Genomic DNA, 20530 nt, shown 5'->3' with positions numbered 1-20530 from the left:
TGATGTTAATATAAGTTTTATAATTTGTAGCATTTTTATGTTGTAGCAGTGATATTTATCGTTATGAGAAATTTTACTTTTCACTTGAAATACCTCACAGGAAAATGTTTTGAAGGTACTATTGTTGAGGTATTTCTATACCAATGTACATTACATATTTTCAAACTAAATGAACAGTGGAATTATCTCCAATAATGTTTCTGTACATTTACTGCTCATTAGAAAACAAGTTTGAAAACATTTTCTGGTGTTATCATATAGTTGCATCTATCAATTTTAATTCAGGCATTGCAAACACTCAGGTACAAACATTTAGGACTGCATTTTTGCTTCCAAGGCAGGTAGCATGTGTAGGGAAATTTCCCTGGCTCACTTCACTTGCTTCGGGAGAAACTCCCTCAAATGGCAAGGGAGTTGGGCCCACCTCTGCGGACACAGAAAGGAGGCAGCAACAGAGACTGCTGAGTGCCAAGTCAAGCTATTTAAAAAGTCCACCTCAATTCTCTGGGATTTCAACCCAGTTGTCTGCACCTCACAGCCCCTTACACCCACCCACTCTCCATCCATGTCAATTTATGCCCAACAACCAACCCAAATGGCCTTTCATACTTTCCTCGCCAACTCATGCTCCCCTCCTCCCCCATAGACCCTTATCCTCTCCATGCAAACTAATGCCCCCACTCACCCCATGACCCCTCATAACCCCTAATGCTATTTTAATGGTAACCCATCCATTACCCTTTGCCCTTACCCTCTATGTACCCTCATGCCAGCTCAGCCAGCATCTTCCATGGGCAGACCTCAGGCACCATGTTTAGTTGAAATAAAGTTCAAAATATTTATTACAGTCTTCGTTATAATTACAAAAACTCCCAATCATGAAATCTTAGTCAAAACTTTTAAATCCCCTCAAGTACTTAATGCCATATAAAAACAAAAAAGGCTTTCATACATAATCCCCAGAAAAAACAGGTACTCCTTTAATAAGCTCTTTGTACTGTGAAGCAAACTGTGAACTCAGGATCCTATACTTACAGATTGGAGGGTAAGGGCAAAGGATAATAGATGGGTTAGCATTAAAATAGCATTAGGGGTCATGGGGTGTGTAGGGGCATTAGTTTGCATGGAGAGGATTAGTGCTTGGTGTCTTTCTTGGTTATAGAAAGACACCCGTGCATTAATAATGACATAATGATTACATAGAACAGAACATAGAAAAACTACAGCACAAACAGGCCCTTTGGCCCACAAGTTGCGCCGGTCATGTCCCTACCTACCTAAGCCTATATATAGGCTTACCTATAACCCTCAATCCTATTAAGTCCCATGTACTCGTCCAGAAGTCTCTTAAAAGACTATCGAGTTTGCCTCCACCACCATTGACGGCAGCCGATTCCACTCACCCACCACCCTCTGAGTGAAAAACTTACCCCTGACGTCTCCTCTGTACCTACTCCCCAGCACCCTTAGGATAATGTCAACAAATAACTATTGTAACTGCTCGACCACATTTTTACCTATCATTGACATAAGCAGTCTGTTTTTTTAACTTTTAAATGGTTGGAGATTTAAATAACTTCACAGCTTAACACGTGTACAAACCACCTCTGCCCTTCAAGAGCGTTTATGTTCACTCTATAAATTTGTAACTCCTGCCCCTGCTACAATGAACCTGGGATGTGTTTAAACTCAGCGCTGCGTTCAGATTTCTCTCGTGTGAGTTGTGCCCAGCCTCCTTTCCCATAACTCCATGAAAATCTAGGCCTTACCTTCTTGATTTCATAACTATATCTGCACGCTTACTTTCAGTGACTAATGCATGAGGACACAAAGGTCTTGCTGAGTATCCACATTTCCCAATTTACACCCATTCAAATAATATTTTGCTGCCTTATTTTTGCTACCCAAGTGGATAACCTCACATTTACCTACATTATTCTGCATCTGCCATGCATATTCCCACTCACTCAGCCTGTCCAAAATACGTTGAAGCATCTCTGCACCGTCCTCACAGCTTGCCCTCTCGCCCAACTTTGTGTCGTCTGCAAATTTGGAGATAAGACATTTAGTTCCCTCTTCCAAATCAGTAATATATAATGTGAACAGTTGGGGTCGTGGCACAGATCTCTGCGGTACCCTATTTGTCACTGCCTGCCAATCGGAAAAATATCCATTTATGCCAACTCTTTTCTTCCTGTCTGCTAATCAACTTTTGATCTGTCTCAAGACACTATCACATCCCATGCGCCTTAACTTTACATAGTAGTCTGCTATATGAAACCTTGTTGAAAACCTCTGAAAGTCTAAATAAACCACATCTACCAGTTCTTCTTGGTCAACTCTATTAGTTACATCCTCAGAGAATTCCAATAGATTCATCAAGCATGATTTCCCCTTTGTAAATCCATGTTGACTTTGTCTGATTATACCACTGCTTTCCAAATGCTGAGCTATGAAATCCTTGATAATGTATTTTAGCAAATTCCCCAGTACTGACGTTAGGCTCACTGGTGTATAGTTCCCTGTTTTCTCTCTACCTCCCTTTTTGCAAGGCGGGCTTACATTAGCTACCCTCCAATCTGTAGGAACCAGTCCTGAGTCCAAAGAATTTTGAAAAATGACCTCCAATGGATCTATAATTTCCAGGGCCACTTCCTTAAGAACTCTGGGATGAAGATTATCAGGTCCTGGAGATTTATCCACCTTCAATCCCATCAATTTCCCTAAAACCATGTCTCTACTAATACTGATTTCCTTCAGTTCTCACTAAAACTTGCTTCTTTCAGAACTTTTGTTACATTATTCATGTTTTCCTTTGTGAAGACAGAAGCAAAGTACGAATTTAGTTCTCAGCCATTTCTTTCCACCCCAATATAAATTCTCCCATTTCTGACCATAAGGGGCCTACATTAGTTTTTGTCAATCTTTTTCTTTTTACATATCTGTAGAAACTTTTGCAGTTAGTTTTTATGTTCCCCGCTAGCTTACTTTCATACTTTATTTTCCCCTCCTTAATCTATCCTTGGTCCTCCTTTGCTGAATTTTAAACAGCTCCCAATCTTCAGGTCTATTGCTTTTTCTTGCCAATTCATATGCTTCTTCTTTGAATCTAATACTATCTCTAATTTCCCTTGTAATTCACGGTTTGGCCACAGTTCCCTTACCACTCTTGTGCCAAACAGGAATAAACAACTTTTGGAGTTCTCTTGTTCATTCTTTAAATGCCTACCATTGCCTGTCAATTGTCCTTCCTTTTAATAATGTTTCCCAGTCCATCATAGCCAATTCATGTCTCATACCATCATAGTTACAAAGAACAAAGAAAATTACAGCACGGGAACAGGCTCTTCAGCCCTCCAAGCCTGCACCGACCATGCTGCCCATCTGAACTAAAACCCTCGACCCTTCCAGAGACCATATCCCTCTATTCCCATCCTATTCATGTATTTATCAAGATGCCCCTTAAAAGTCACTATCGTATCTGCTTCCACTACCTCCCCTGGCAGCGAGTTCCAGGCACCCACCACCATCTGTGTAAAAAAAAACTTGCCTTGTACATCCCCTCCTTTAAAACTTGCCCCTCACACTTTAAACCTATGCCCCCTAGTAATTGACTCTTCCACATTTGGAAAAAACTTCTGATGATCCACTCTGTCTCTGCCCCTCATAATCTTGTAGACTTCTTTCAGGTTGTCCTTCAACCTCCATCGTTCCAGTGAGAACAAACCAGGGGGGCTGGAGAGGCAGCACTGCAGGGGTCCCGGGCTGGCCAGCGATTGAGCTGGCCAGCAGACGGGGAGACTGACAGATCGGGACCACTGCGCATGCGCAGAATTCCAGAGCTATCAGCCTCTGGCGCGAATAGGCCCCGCCCCTCGGGTTTTTAATGAGATTCACGATTGTGACCTTTGCAGTGCACAGAGTGGGGAGAATCAGCTCTAAAGCAGCATTGAAAAAACAGTCGAGAACAGTTTTCCCACCAATTCAGCAGTTTTGGGAGAATCGCCCCCCAGGTTTCTCCAACCTCTACTCATAGCTAATGCCCTCTATTACCAGGCAACATCCTGGTAAATCTTTTCTGTACCTTCTCCAAAACCTCCACATCCTTCTGGTAGTGTGGCGACCTGAATCGAACACTATGTTCCAAGCGCAGCCTAACTAAGGTTCTATAAAGCTGCAACATAACTTGCCAATTTTTAAAATCAATGCCCTGGCCGATGAAGGCAAGCATGCCATATGCCTTCTTGACTGCCTTCTCCACCTGAGTTGCCACTTTTAGTGACCTGTGTACATGTACACCCAGATCTCTCTGCCTATCAATACTCTTAACGGTTCTAGTATTTACTGTATATTTCCCATCTGTATTAGACCTTCCAAAATGCATTACCTTTATTGAGATTCAGGACTCTGGCCTGAAAATCAACTATGTCACTATCCCCCTTGACAAAGAATCCTATCATGTTATGGTCACTCATCCCCAAGAGTTCTCTTACAACTATATTGCCACCTGTCCTTTATCATTGCACCATACCCAGTCCAGGATGGCCTGTTCCCTTGATGGTTCCTCAACATATTGATCCAGAAAACCATCCCTTTTGCACTTCAGAAATTCCTCCTCTATTGTACTGTGACTAATTTGTCTCTCCCAATCTATATACACATTAAAGTCAACCATAATCACAGCTGTTGCTTTAAACATGCATCTCTGATTTCCTGTTTAATGCTATTCCCAACATGACCATACAGTTTGGTGGTCTGTAAACCACCCACACAAATGTTTTTTGCCCCTTGGTGCTTCTTAACTCAACCCATACAGATCCCACATCATCTATGTTAATATCTTTCCTCAATATCATATCAACATCTTCTTTAATCAACAAACAACTCCTCCATATTTTCCTTTCTGTCTTCCTAAACACTGAATAGCCCTCAAAGTTTAGTTCGCATCCTTGGTCACCTTGGAGTTATGTCTCCGTAATGCCAACTATGTCATACCCTTTTACATCTATCTGTGCAACTTTGTTTTGAATGCCCTGAGCCTTCAGATACAAAACCTTAAGGTGAGCCCTTTTAAGGTTCATTGTTCTGTTCCTACTATTTTTTTACTGTCTTTATCTGACCCTGGCCCTTGATTTCTCTGCCTATCACTTTTCTTATTCTTCTTGCTGTCTTTCCTCTTGTTCTTGATTTCCCCTGCTCTGAATCCTTATATTAGTTTCCATTCCTCCTGCCATATTAATTTAAATCCTCCCAACCATTCTAGCAAGTACCCCAGGACATCAGTCCCGGTCCTGCCCAGGTGTGATCACACCTCCCCCAGAATTGGTCCCAATATCCCAGGAATTTGAAATCTTCCCCCTCCGCACCATCTTTTCAGTCATGTATTCATTCTATATATCTTGCTGTTTCTACTTTGACTAATCCTGAGATAACTACTTTTGAGGCCCTTCTTTTCAGCTTGCTTCCTCGCTCCCTATATTCTGCTTTGAGGACCTCACCCCTTTTTTGTACTTATGTCATTTGTATCAGCCACTGACTGTTCACCCTCTCCCTTCAGAATGTCCTGCAGCTGCTCCAAGACATCCTTGACCCCAGAACCAGGGAGCCAACATACCATTCTGGAGTCTTGTTTGCATCCACTGAAACACCTACCTATCCCCCTTACAATTTAATCCCCTATAACTATTGCATTCTCACGCTTCTTACTCCTCCCTTCTGCAGCAGAACCAACCATGATGCCTCGAATTTGGCTGTTGCTGTTTTCCCCTGAGAGGCCATTCTCCTCAACAGTGTCCCAAACGGTGTATTTTTGGTAGGGGAATAGCCACAGGAGATGCCTGCACTGCCTGCCTAACCTTCTTGTTCTGTCTGGTGGTCACTCATTCCATTCCTGTCTGTGGAGTCTGAGCCTGCAGTGTGACCACCTCTCTATACGTGCTATTCATGATACTCTCTGCCTCGCGGATGCTCCACAGTGTCCCCAAATGCTGCTGTAGCTCCGAAGCCTGGTCTTCCTGGAGATGCAGTTGGAGACACTTTCTGCACAAATGCTGGCCCCAGACACTGGAAATGACCCCGGCCTCCCACATGGAGCACGAAGAACAAACCATGGCGTGGAGCTCTCCTGTTGGGTGGCACGGTTGCACAGTGGTTAGCACTGCTGCTTCACAGTGCCAGGGACCTGGGTTCACTTGTAGAGGACACAAGGGAAAGAGCTGATTGGTAAGTAATAAGATTGGGTAAATATTTACAACTTTTATTATTTATAGTTTCAGAAGTCATTTTTGTGGTTTATGGCTTGTAAGGGTTATATTTGGTAGGAACAAGGAGCAGGAAAAAAGAGCCCAAGAGAATTGGATATAATCTACTTCCAAAAATTTCATTTAAAGTGGTAAGACATGATTTTATTTATTAGTGTCACAAGTAGGTTTACAGTAACACTGCAATGAAGTTACTGTGAAAATCCCCATGTCGCCTAACTCAGGCACCTGTTCGGGTACACCGAGGGAGAATTTAGCATGGCCAATGCACCTAACCAGCAGGTCTTTCAGACTGTGGGAGGAAACCGGAAGACCCGGAGAAAATTCACGCAGACACGACTTGGGTCACTGTCTGTGTGGAGTTTGCATATTCTCCTCGTGTCTGCGTGAATTTTCTCCGGGTCTTCCGGTTTCCTCCCACAGTCTGAAAGACCTGCTGGTTAGGTGCATTGGCCATGCTAAATTCTCCCTCGGTGTACCCGAACAGGTGCCTGAGTTAGGCGACATGGGGATTTTCACAGTAACTTCATTGCAGTGTTACTGTAAACCTACTTGTGACACTAATAAATAAAATCATGTCTTACCACTTTAAATGAAATTTTTGGAAGTAGATTATATCCAATTCTCTTGGGCTCTTTTTTCCTGCTCTTTGTTCCTACCAAATATAACCCTTACAAGCCATAAACCACAAAAATGACTTCTGAAACTATAAATAATAAAAGTTGTAAATATTTACCCAATCTTATTACTTACCAATCAGCTCTTTCCCTTGTGTCCTCTACAACTGCAGAGGGGAAGACCACCCCTAGGATTTAAAAGTGAGAAAGCGAAGATAAAAAGCAGATAATGCTTTTCCCTCTGCACTGAATTCCCATTCAGCTCCAAATTCCCAATAGCCTCACCCTCACTCTGGCTGAATCGCACTCTGGGTGAGTCTCTCCCACAATTTTTGTGCAAGCGCACTGGAGAAAGAACTTAAGATATTTGCAGGAGATCTCTCGGGAAATACCAAAGTAAGTCTAATTAATAGCTTAGTATGGAAGTTTGCAACACAGAAGTAGACCTTTCATCCCATGGTAGGTAGAAATGTAACTTGGGATAGTCTGATTTTTCATGCATCCAATTGCATTGAGTCTGTGAAATTCATTCTGCGAGTTCCCCTCCCTGAGCTACTGCAGTAGTTGACTTGTTACTACATTGGATTAAACAACATTTGTCTCCGTCAACCACCTTAGAGCATTGTGAAAGTCGTGTATATGTTAAGATTAAGTTCTTGCACCTGGCTAAAGATAAATTTGTGAAATTGAACTTTGGATACATTATTCTTATCCTTATTATTAATCCTTTGCAGCAAAGGGGTTCCCCAGCTGCACTCAGAGAAGTTTCCAGTTAGTTTTTCTGAACTGTTAATGGGCTGTTGAGTAATTTTATTGCTGTTCTAAGTGAGTAAAACATTTTAGACAGTGACACTTTGAAGTAGCTACACAATCTTAGCGCAAAGCTTCTGACCGGTCTCTGAGGCCCTTTTTTTCAAAGTCATCAGTTCCACGCCAAAAATCGGCGGAGAGCTGATTAGCATATTGGAATTTGAATTTCAATCTGATTAGTGGGCCGGCACGGAAACCAGCATCCCCCCCCTCCCCCCCCAGGAAGTCGGGGACAAGGAGGGGGGTGCCCAAGGGGCACACTGGCACTGCCCAAGGGACACCTTGGCACTGCCCACTGGGGGGGTAGATTTGGGGTGGGGGGAGTCAGGCCTGGCCATGGGGGAGAGGGCGATCCAGGCTAGCCTGGGGGTGGAGGGGGTGGGAGGTCCGGTTGGCCAGCAATTGGGGTGGGGGGTTTGGGAGGCCAGCGACCGGGGGGTGGGGGGCGGGGGGGTTGGGAATAAACAGCAGGCCAGCAATGGCGGGGGGTGCAATGCGCATGCACCGATCTCCCCACTGACAGATCGGCACATGGGCAGTTGTCCACTCAGCACAATGCTGCTGGCTTCTCGGGCGGGATAAGGCCCCATCCCCCACTTTCCAGCACAGTGTTGGAGATTTGTTCTAGTAAATAGGCCCAAAAAACGGGCCGGGCAATTCTCCCATTTTCCCACTTGTTGGGCACTTTTTTTTGGAGAATCCCGGCCAATATCTTGTCTGTACTTAATTGATAGCTCTGCTTTGCCAGAGAGTTTCTGACAGAGCTATGTTAGCTGTTGCAGCATCAAGTGCAGTCCCACACCAGACTACACATTTCATTTCTAGTGGTCGTGTAGGTCCTGTATTTGTACCCTTAAGGTCATTCCTGTGTGCAGCACGTGACATAAGTGTACCGAGGGTTTGAGAGGCTCTGGTTGAAGAGGCAGGGATTACATATTGTTCTTGTGGTGGCAGGAGGGCATCGAGAAAAGCATCAATGTGGAAAGGCGGCTGAACAGATCTCTTAGTTTTTGGAAAATAAAATAAACAACTTTTTAATCAGCTGCTGTAAAAAACATGACAAAGGGGGCCCTCATCGATTTCTGGGGTGTCAATTTTTTTAGAGTGTCTTTTAAGAGTGCAAGCTGTTTTGAGTCAAAAGCCTATACCCAGCACTCCCAACCTGGCCAGCTACATTGCAGGGATAGGCATGTTTTCATGTCAGAACCATATCTTTCAAAACTATGTATTTTTAAAAAATATGTAAGACATTGTATTATTTGGACACTTGGAATTGTTTTTAAAAAGGCCATAAATTCACTATGGAATGTCAACAAGCGTGCCTTTTCGAAGAGATCACCTGACCAGCATGGTACTTGAGCGAGAAAAGCTGTTTGTTTGTTTTGAACTGGAAATCACTTTAATTGATGGGGAAAACAACTGGTAAAAGCAAAGGCTAACAATTTGCTGGAAATCATACAACAGAGACAATTTTACATTTTGAACCTACTGTTTGAAATCAGTGTGTTTTGGGGAATAAGCTGACAAAGAAGGTTGCCCTCACGTGCTCTCTCCCTGTCTTGCCTGAAATTCCGTATGTGCTATCTATTTACGTGGCTGCATGATTGCTTTAAGAGCAGGTCACATGATGGTGATATTATTGGGATGTTTCAGAGGCTCCTGCTTTTAGTTTCAGTTTATACTCTGTACAGATCAAAGCTTTTAGAATAAATCTGCTGTTAGTTTGAATCTGTGTGCAAACCACATCTTTATCTTTTTGTTTGAAACCCACAACCCCTAACATAGTTAGGACATAACAAAAAGAAAATTAACAAGTCAAGATTTTGTTTCATCGAGAATATCGAGAAAAGATCCTAATTAGAGATAAAAAGCATTGTGGGCCCTCATACTTTAAATATCAAAAGTCTGGGGAAAATCAACAACAGGATTAACAATTGAACTGCCAAGTAAGAAAAAAGCTCTTTGTGTGGTTTTTAAAGAGAGGATTTTTCCAATCAGAGAAGGGTGAGATTCTAGGCAACCATTCCAGATGAGTATCTCTCATATTTAAAAAGAAAGAATGCTTTGCTGTAAGGCTGGGGTCATTTGAAAAAACACATCAAGTCAATGGTCTCCAGGCTAAAAGTGAAGTACTGGAAAACAGTGAAAAAATATATATGGAGCAATCTCAAGTCATGAGTACCTGCAAGTGAAATGGCAGGTCAGTTAGGATCCATGGGTCCTTTCAGTGAAGAAAATGAATCATGGAGTTCCTATGCAGAACGTTTTCTGTACTTTGTACAAATGAGTTGCTCGTACCAGCTGTTCTCAGTACAATAGGAAGTAAAACCTTCAATTTGCTCCCGAGCAAAGCCAGGAACCAAAACTTATAGTGACTTGACAAAGATCCTTGAAGGGCATTACTTCCCAAAGCCTTTGATCAACACGGAACGACTCATGTTCCGCCGATGGAATCAAGTGGAAAGTGGAAGCATTGCTCAGTTTATGGCAACTTTAAAAGGCTGGCACAACATTGTGAGTTTGGTGAGTCATTAGAAGATGCTCTACGAGAATATCTAGTTTATGATATCCACAATTAAGCTATCCAAAGAAGATTGTTGACTGAACATACTTTGACGTTAAAGGCAACAGCAGAAACCAGTGTCGATGCAATTGGCTGCTAACGAGGTTTCACAGTTTGGTGCAGGAATGAAGGCCCACAAGTTGGGAATTGCCCACAAAACGTCAAAACAGCGACAAGCATGTCATAGATGTGCCAAAATGGACCATTCAGTGAGTGAATGCTGAAGCAAGGATAATCACTGCAAGAACTGTAAAATGGGTCACACTGCAAAAGCTTGTTGGGCTAGACCAGCTTCCCCTGAGAAGAATATTCAGAAGCAAAATCTGGGTACCTTTAAGAATAAAAACAGGTTGTTTTCAATTAAAAAAAACTTACAATATGTAAGAAAATAATTATGACTATGAAGAAGAGAATGTCCAGATACATGATGAAGAATTCCAACTTGAATGTCTTATCCATACAAGGTGAATCACATAACTTTGGAATCAAGTGCACTGTTTGTTAGGATGGAGGTTGATTCAGCTGTATCTTTAATTCCTGAGACTAAATAGGGTGACACAGTGGTTAGCACTGCTGCCTCACAGAGCCAGCGACCTGAGTTCAATTCTGGCCTCAGGTGACTGTCTCTGGAGTTTCTACATTCTCCCCATGTCTGCGTGGGTTTCCTCTGGGTGCTCTGGATTCATCCCACAGTTCAAAGATATGCAGGTTAAGTGGATTAGCCATACTAAAATTGCCCCTTAGTATCAGGAGGATTAGCAGTGTAAATATTTGGGTTATGGAGATAGGGCCTGGGTGGGATTGTTGTCAGTGCAAGCTCAATGAGCCAAATGGCCTCCTTCTTCTATACTGTAAGAACTCTATGATATCCATTAGAGGACTAAAATACCTGAGCCCCAAGGCCGATGCACAAATAAAGCTGTTTACATTTATTCGCCAATTCCGTTTCAAAACGATTGAAGAAACAAAGTAGCTCAAAAATCTTGACATAGTAGTTGTCAGCTGTCTCTTGATTCAGAGATTATATCTTCTCAGGGTCGTGAGTTTCTACCATGCGTCTTCATGTGACACAACAGGGCGATCCGTGACTTGTAGATCTTTGGACATATGAGGCAGGGTATCCCATGTGGTAGCAGGATCCAGAGTGCAGGATTTTCTTCGCTCTATGCCACCACTCCGTCTCAGCATAAAGACTCAATGCGTGATGTAGCTTGATGGACAAGTTGTTGATGTTTTGAACGGTTGGTTGCAAACTCCTCTAGTCATTAATGTCAATGCTGCTGTGCTCTAAGGTATGCTTCAGAGCCCCTTTGAAGCATTTTCTTTGTCCTCCCCGAAAGGTTGACCATTTGAGAATTAAGACAACAGGCGCAGGGGACATTTTTTAGACATACGGACACAGATTTCCAAGTTGATCTTTCCTGAATGCTTTTGGAGCTGGCTTCAAGAAGGATGCTGGAGTTTGTATGATGGTCCTCGCATTGAATCTGGAGGATACATTGAAAGCTTTGCTGATGGTCTACCACTCTTCTGTGTCACTGATGCACAGTCCAGGTCTCACTGCAATGCAGGAGTATGGTGACTACAACTGCTCTGTACACTATATGACCTTTGCTGACTTGCAGAGGCCTTTGTTGTCAAACACTTGCTGCTGTGTTTGTAGAAGACTAAGTTGGTGCAGATGATCCAGTGGTAGCATGAGCAATTTGAAATGTTAAACAGCTTTAATTTAAACACCTTCCAAGCATTCCAGTTTAACGAGACAAGTTCAGTAATTCAACAATTCCTTTATTTAACACTTCTGATACTAACTCAAACATAAACAGTTGCATCTCATTAACTCTTTATTGAACTTTAACTGAACATCAACTTTAACTAAACATCAACTTTAACTATTTAACTGAAAATAGATACTACTAAGTTTAGGAAAACCTTGGCCAAAAAATATCCACAATGTAGAATCTGTCTTCTTCTTCTCTGAAGCATCCTTCAGCGTACAGGTCTTCTTGGGATGGTTGGTCTCTTTGAGTTATCGCTGGCAAACAAAGGACTGCAGTGTCTTTTATTCACAATTCTCCACTCGCTTTCGGAAGATTCTTTGTCATCCAGCCAACTGTGTAACCAGGAACTGATCACATGGCTCGAACATCCAGTGAAATTATTTTTGAACAACGCCATTACACTTAGTTCATTTGACATGTCCTATACATAAGAACCATATAAATCAAAGCCACACTGTCTCGTTTAATATAAACAACTTTCCTTATCTGGGAAGCTTCAGATTACAGCTCTCAGATCAAAGCAACTTTATGACCTGCATCTGGTTTTAATCCAAAAATTGACCAGCATACTTAACTCTTTACCAGAAACACCATTTTAAAGCTACTATTGCCGTTATTGTTAAATTATTGTTGCAGCCGTTCTTTCCCCATCCACAAAAGTAATAACCTGATGCATGTTGAGAAAATGATATGCAGGTTAGGTGGATTAGCCATGGTAAATTGACCCTAGTGTTAGGGGATAAGCACGGTAAATATGTGGGGTTACGGGAATAGGGCCTGCGTGGGATTGTGGTTGGTACAGACTTGATGGGCCAAAGGCCACGTTCTGCACTGTAGGGATTCTATGATTCTAATTGACATACTGCAACATGTTCAGGCTGCAGCTATATTTTGGCTTTAAAGTCTAAAATTTAATGCAGGCATATTAAATGGCACAAGATAATTCTGAATAAGTTTAATGTTATTGTGAAAAATAATTTTTAAATGTTGTTTAAAACGTTATGCATTTATTAATTTACAATGATTGGCAATAGAACTTGTAAGTTTATGAGTGATTTAAATGGTTCACCTTCTACTTTTACTGACTTGCAGGTCCTCCTGGCGGGTTATTAAAGATTAATTGTTTACTTATGACTTCAGTGGTTTCTCATTTGTCAATTTCTAGCTCATTTCTTTGTATTTGATAAATATATTCACTACCCTTTCTGAATTACTGCTGTTTTGGAAACATTGCAACATGGAGTAACTTATACTCTTCAGAATTGTACACAATATGCAAGATTTTAAATATATTACCATTGAATCTTCTGTGATGCTCTTATAATGACTTTGAATATATTTTGTTTTATCCAATGTATTTTGCAATGTGTTATTAGAGTCACTGACCTATGGTGATTAAATAAATCAAATGGCATTTTCATTAGAATATTTTCAGGCTCAGATTTCATGGCTGTGTGCATATTTGCACATAATGTGTTTAATAATAGGAGAATTACATGGTGTAAAGGATGATATATTTTTGTAATAGTTTATTTCATTATTGTGAATAACAGGAATTTAACTAACAATAATAAAAGAAATGTTGGAGAAAAGACCAAGAGAAATTATTCAAAATTACATAGACATTGGAATTAAACTGAACAACAATATAAACTTGGAAGTTTTTAAATATATGTTGTTGTTGAGATTTAAGATTAAAATAAATGGAAGTTAAATTAATGTGAAATATGGGAAACAATTTGTGTATTGATCAAAAAAGTGACAAGTTGTTGAATCTATTTGTCTTGCACTCATCAGGACAGATATAGGAATGCCAAATTTCTGCAAAAATGCTGAAATTAACAATCTTGGGTTTGTCCTGATGAGTACAAAATGCAAAGTTTTGACAGCATGTTTTCTTTTTCAAAAGTACTCAAGTTATGTACTTGAATATAGGTAGCACCATATTTCAGGCATATAAATTCATCTTATTTCCTACTTTTTTAATGTTTGCAAGTGGTGACTATGGAGATGCTGGATAACCACTGGGTTGGGAAGTGCAGCATGTGGAATAGGATGAATACTTGGGCATCCTTAGCTAGCTAGTCAAGGATAGAAAAAAATAAAAACCGCAAATAAAATGTTTGAGAGGAACAGACTGGGAGCTTGGAGAAAAAACAGTGTCACCTTGTGTTGGGAGGATGAAAGGCAAGTCTAAACATATGGTTAAAGTATTCATGCATTAAAATGTGACAAATTTACTACACAGAACCTGGCCGAGGGAGTTTACATTATTGATATATGGAGCAAGATGTGTAAAATTATAAGTATATGGTCATATTTTGTATTGTATATCTGATTTATTGAAAAACCCTTTATTCATAATTTTCTATACTTAATAAAATCAATGCTGTTGTCACATATCTCAAAACAATCTTCTCTTTCCACAGACAGAACAGAAAGCGCATGCACTTGTTCTCAGTGGGTAACAAGATAATCTGATTTAGAGATCCTGTTCTTCTGCCTGCTTAATTATAAGTTAAATCTACCATCTCCTTTACCCTATTCTGGACATTAAACTTTCATCTAAGGTCCTGCCGAATACTGTTATTTAAAGTTATTGCAATTAACTGCTTAATGATAATTTCCATGATACAGCCCAATATTAATCTTGTTCAGTTACCGTTGTGTGTTCCCTTTGCCCCTTTTCCTTTCCTCGGCCTATTTCTTCTCTCCAAACAATGATGCTCATATTTTCTCTTTGTTACTAACACTATATTCTTCAATTCTGTGCATTTGAAGTGAAATGATGGAAATGTTTAGGTACAGGGGAAATGTTAGGGGGAAGTTTTTCACACAGAGGGTGGTGGGCGAGTGGAACCGGCTGCCGTCAGTGGTGGTGGAGGCAAACTCAATAGGGTCTTTTAAGAGACTCCTGGATGAGTACATGGGACTTAATAGGATGGAGGGTTATAGGTAGGCCTAAAAGGTAGGGATATGTTCGGCACAACTTGTGGGGCCAAAGGGCCTGTTTTGTGCTGTAGTTTTTCTATGTTTCTATAACTGTAATGATAGAAATTTGTGTTTTAGTTCAAAAGCAGTTGTCATGCTTTCTAAAGGAATAGCAATGGTTGTTCTGTTTCTTTTTCAGGAAAACCAGTGCAAGTTCAGAGAACAGTTTAGGAATGAAGCCATTTTTAGGTTTAATACACACAATCCATATACACTTTTAGACAAGGTGAGAACACATTTGACAATTCAACTGTATATTATTGATGATCCTTTGCAACACATTAATTGTTATAGCCGTTTTTCAGGTGACATCTAATTTTTCTCTTGTGTTTATAGACACATTGGCATATCATCAAGCTAGAAGCAGAGATGCACAACCTTCAAGAAATGGCTGAACTATTTGAAGTGAATGTTCCTGATTATAAACAACTGAAGCAATGTAGTTCAGATATTGTTCTATTGAAGTCTGTATGGGACATGGTTATTTTTGTCCAGGTAAGTTTGAATTGCTATCCTTCAACTATAAAGCTTAAGGAAGTGACTAAATATTTATTCTAAATAGTTATTACATTTGTAGTATCCCTATACTGCTTTGCTTAGGGGTTTATCTAGAATCGAGAGGTTTATCTTGTATCAGTTTCTAGCAATTATAGATGACGTTTTACACACTCAGATTTTGTACATCTTGCCTGGTATGGAAAGACAGATCCAAAGTATTTGTCCAGCTGGTCTGCCATCACTTTGTTGGAATTTTGTCCTTGCGATTTTGATGGCGGGTCAAGTTTCCCGCCAATCTGTGGCAGCAATGGCATTTGCCTTCATCTGTATCTCAAGAATGCTCATTATAAGTTCAAGTTGCTGGAATTACATACCTCCCCTCAATGAAATGCCCCACCTGTCGATAATTAGAATGGTCTGTTTCACGACTGCATGTAAGTGATGCACACCTGACTGGCTTCAGATCATTCATGACTTGGAGGTCACTCGTGCAGGAGTAGGCCACTTGGCCCTTCGAGCCTGCATCACCATTCAATATGATCATGGCTGATCAGGCATTTTCAGTATCCCACTCCCGCTTTCTCTCCCACCCCTTGATCCCTTTAGCCACAAGCTACGTCTTGCTCCCTCTTGAACATATTCAATGAACTGACCCCAACAGCTTTCTGTGGTAGAGAATTCCTCAGGTTCACAACTCTCTGAGTGAAGAAGTTCTTCCTCATCTTAGTTCTGAATGGCTTACCCCTTATTCTTAGACTGTGACCCCTAGTTCTGCACTTCTGCAACATCGAGAACATTTTTCCTGCATCTAGCCTGTCCAGTCCCATCAGGATTTTATATGTTTCTATGAGATCCCCTCTCATTCTTCTAAATTCCAGTGAATACAAGCCCAGTCGATCCAGTCTCTCTTCATATGTCAGTCCTGCCATTCCAGGAATCAGTCTGGTGAACCTTCGCTGGAGTCCCTCAATAGCAAGAATGTCCTTCCTCAGACTAGGAGACCAAAACTGCACACAATACTTAAGGTGTGGCCTCACCAAGGCCCTGTATAACTGCAGCAAGACATCCTTCCTCTGAAACTCAAATCCTCTTGCTATGAAGGCCAGCATGCCATTAGCTTTCCACACCACCTGCTGTACCACTATTTCTAGGGCCAATTCCTTGAGTACTCTGGGATGCAGAGCATCAAGTCCTGGGGACTTATTGGGTTTAATCCCAGCAATTTCCCCAATACAGTTTCCTGACTAATTAGGATTTCTTTTAGTTCCTCCTTCATGCTAGACCCTCTATCTCCTAGTATTTCTGGAAGGTTATTTGTGTCCTCCTTAGTGAAGACAGATCCAAAGTATTTGTTCAGCTGGTCTGCCATCTCTTTGTTGCCCATTATGAATTTACCTGATTCTAATTTTAAGCAACCTCCATTTGTCTTCAACAGTCTTTTTCTCTTCACATATCTATAGAAGCTTTTGCAGTCAGTTTTTGTTTTCTGCAAGCCTACTCTTGTATTCTATTATCCCCTTCCAAATTAAACCTTTTTTCCTCCTCTGCTGGATTTTAAATTTTGCCCAGTCCTCAGGTTTGCTGCTTTTCTGGCCAATTTATATGCCTCCTCTTTGGCTTTAACACTATCCTTGATTTCCCCTGTTAGCCATGGGTGAGCCACCTTTCCCATTTTGCTCTTACGCCAGACAGGGATGTACAGTTTATGAGGTTCATTCATGTGTTCTTCAAATATCTGTCATTGCCTATTCACTGTCAACCCTCAAGTATCCTTTGCCAGCTCATCCTAGCCAATGCATGCCTTATACCATAAAAGTTAGCTTCCTCAAGTTCAGGACTCTAGTCTCAGACTTAACTGTGTCTCCCTCCATCTTAATGAAGAATTCTACCACACTGTGGTCACTCTTCCCCAAAGGATCTTGCACCACAAGGTTGCTAATTAATCTTCTCTCATTACACAATACCCAGTCTAGGATGGCCTGTTCTCCAATTGGTCCTTCGACATATTGGTCAAGAAAACCATCCCTTACACATTCCAAGAAATCCTCCAACATCACATTGCTACCAGTTTGGTGAGCTCAATCAATGTGCAGATTGAAGTCACCCATGATAATTGCTGTATCCTTACTGCACGCATCTCTAATTTCCTGTTTGTTGCCATCCCCAGCCTCACTACTACTGTTTGGTGGTCTGTACACAACTCCCACTAGCGTAGAAATTACTTTCACCCTTAGACTAGGGGATTTGTCAAGGAAAGAGTAGAGTCATGATAAACTGTCCTGGGGGAGAGACGATAAGGTTATCTGAGGAAGAATCAAAGACTTCCTAACCCATAGACCACAATCAGTAAGGTTAGGCAACAACACCCCCTCCACGATCATCTTCAACACCGGTGCCCCACAAGGCTGTGTTCTCAGCCCCCTATTATACTCCTAATATACCTATGACTGTGTGGCCAAATTCCCCTCCAATTCGATTCTCAAATTTGCTGATGATACCACCATAGTGGGTCGGATCTCAAACAATGACGAGACAGAGTACAGGAATGAAATAGAGAACCTGGTGAACTGGTGCGGCAACAGTAATCTCTCCCTCAATGTCAACAAAACGAAGGAGATTGTCATCGACTTCAGGAAGCATAAAGAAGAACCTGTCCCGTCTACATCAATGGGGATGAAGTAGAAAGGGTTGAGAGCTTCAAGTTTTTAGGTGTCCAGATAACCAAGAACCTGTCCTGGTCCCCCCCCTCCCATGCCGACACTATAGTTAAGAAATCCCACCAACGCCTCTACTTTCTCAGAAGACTAAGGAAATTTGGCATGTCAGCTACGACTCTCACCAACTTTTGCAGATGCACCATAGAAAGCATTCTTTCTGGTTGTATCACAGCTTGATATGGCTCTTGCTCTGCCCAAGACCGCAAGGAACTACAAAAAGTCGTGAATGTAGCCCAATCCATCACGCAAACCAGCCTCCCATCCATTGACTCTGTCTACACTTCTTGCTGCCTCAGCAAAGCAGCCAGCATAATTAAGGACCCCACGCACCCCAGACATTCTCTCTTCCACCTTCTTCCGTCAGGAAAAAGGTACAAAAGTCTGAGGTCACGTACCAACCAACTCAAGAACAGCTTCTTCCCTGCTGCTGATAGACTTTTGAATGGACTTATCTTGCATTATACCCTAGCTATGACTGTAACATTACATCCTGCACTCTCGTTTCCTTCTCTATGAAAGATATACTTTGCCTGTATAGCGCGCAAGAAACAATACTTTTCACTGTACATTAATACATGCGATAATAAATCAAATCAAATAGTGTTGCACATTTAGGTAAGAGTCCATTAAATTTAAGTACTGTGATGAATATGGTCTAAGTTGGCATCTGATCCTTACCGAGGTATGTCAGAATGGATGTATGGTCAAACAATCAAGGGACATGGCTGCTGCACAGATGCGGCATGGACCCTGCAAGCCTCCATGTACCCAGTGTATTGGTTATGGCATTCAAGGCACGGTGTTTGGAAGGACTGTAGAGAAAGCCATGGATATCTAAGGAAATAAAGGAGGGTATCAAATTCAAAGAAAACACATACAAAGTGGCAAAGATTCATGGGAAACTAGAGGATTGGGAAATCTTTAAAGGTCAACAGAAAGCCAGGAAAAAGCTATAAAGAAAAGTAACATAGATTATGAGATTAAACTAACTCAGAATATAAAAACAGATAGCAAATGTTTCTACAAATATATACGTGATTCCAGCAGATTGGAAAACAGCAAATGTGACGCCACTGTTTAAAAAAAGAGGTAGACCAAAGGCAGGTAACTACAGGCTGGTTAGCTTAACTTCCGTAGTGGGGAAAATGCTTGAATCTAGCATCAAGGAAGAAATAGTGAGATATCTGGATAGAAAATGTCCCATTGGGAAGACACAGCATGGGTTCATAAAAGGCAAGTCATGTTTAAATTATTTAGTGGAATTCTTTGAGGAGATTACAAGTGCAGTGGACAACGGGGAACCGTGAATGTGGTGTATCTGGATTTCCAGAAGACATTTGACAAGGTGCCACACAAAAGGCTGCTGCATAAAATAAAGGTGCATGGCATTATGGGTAATGTATTACCATGGATAGAGGATTGGTTAACTAACAGAAAGCAAAGAGTGGGAAATTTCTGGTTGGTGATCAGTGACTATAGGTGTGCCTCAGGGATCAGTGTTGGGACCGCAATTGTTTACAATTTACATAGATGATTTGGAGTTGGGGACCAAGTGTAGTGTGTCAAAGTTTGCAGATGACACTGAGATGAGTGGTAGAAGAAAGTGTGCAGAGAACACTGAACGTCTGCAAATGGATATAGATAGTTTAAATGAGTGGGCAAGGGTCTGGCAGATGGAGTACAATGTTGGTAAATGTGAGGTCATCCATTATGGTAGGAATAACAGCAAAATGGACTCTTATTTAAATGGTAAAAAATTGCAGCATGGGTGTCCTTGTGCATGAATCACAAAAGGTTGGTTTGCAGGTGCAGCAGGAAATTAAGAAGGCGGGTAACTCCAGGACGGTTAGCTTAACTTCCGTAGTGGGGAATTTTGTCCTTCATTGCTAGAGGGATGGAGTTTAAAAACGGAGGTTATGTTGCAGCTGTATAAGGTTCTGGTGAGGCCACACCTGGAGTTCTGTGTACAGTTTTGGTCCCCTTACTTGAGAAAGAATATGCTAGCACTGGAGGGGGTGCAGAGGAGATTCACTGGGTTGATTCCGGAGTTGAGAGGTTGGTTTATGAGGAAAGACTCAGTAGACTGGGACTATACTCATTAGAATTTAGAAGAATGAGGGGGGGGGGGATCTTATAGAAACATATAAAATTATGAAGGGATTGGAGGAAAGACAGAGGGTGGTGGTAGATGGAAAATTTTCGGATTGGAGGCAGGTTGCTAGCGGAGTGCCACAAGGATCAGTGCTTGGTCTTTGTGATTTTTATTAATGACTTAGAGGAGGGGGCTGAAGGG

The 20530-nt window shown here is 41.4% G+C and overlaps 1 protein-coding gene across 1 annotated transcript in view; it reads left to right on the top strand.

Annotated features, from left to right (window-relative positions):
- dnah9l (dynein, axonemal, heavy polypeptide 9 like) overlaps positions 1–20530 on the top strand; it is a 509143-nt gene that overhangs the window by 97938 nt on the left and 390675 nt on the right. Inside the window, exons 20-21 of the mRNA XM_078227708.1 lie at positions 15162–15248; positions 15359–15517. Of these exons, the coding sequence (XP_078083834.1) occupies positions 15162–15248; positions 15359–15517 (246 nt within the window). The remainder of the gene's footprint in view (positions 1–15161; positions 15249–15358; positions 15518–20530) is intronic.

Source organism: Mustelus asterias, chromosome 14 (genome assembly GCF_964213995.1).
Source record: "Mustelus asterias chromosome 14, sMusAst1.hap1.1, whole genome shotgun sequence".
NCBI classification, from domain to species: domain Eukaryota; kingdom Metazoa; phylum Chordata; class Chondrichthyes; order Carcharhiniformes; family Triakidae; genus Mustelus; species Mustelus asterias.
Note: the sequence above shows the minus strand (reverse complement) of the source record. Positions and strands in the feature narration are given on the sequence as shown.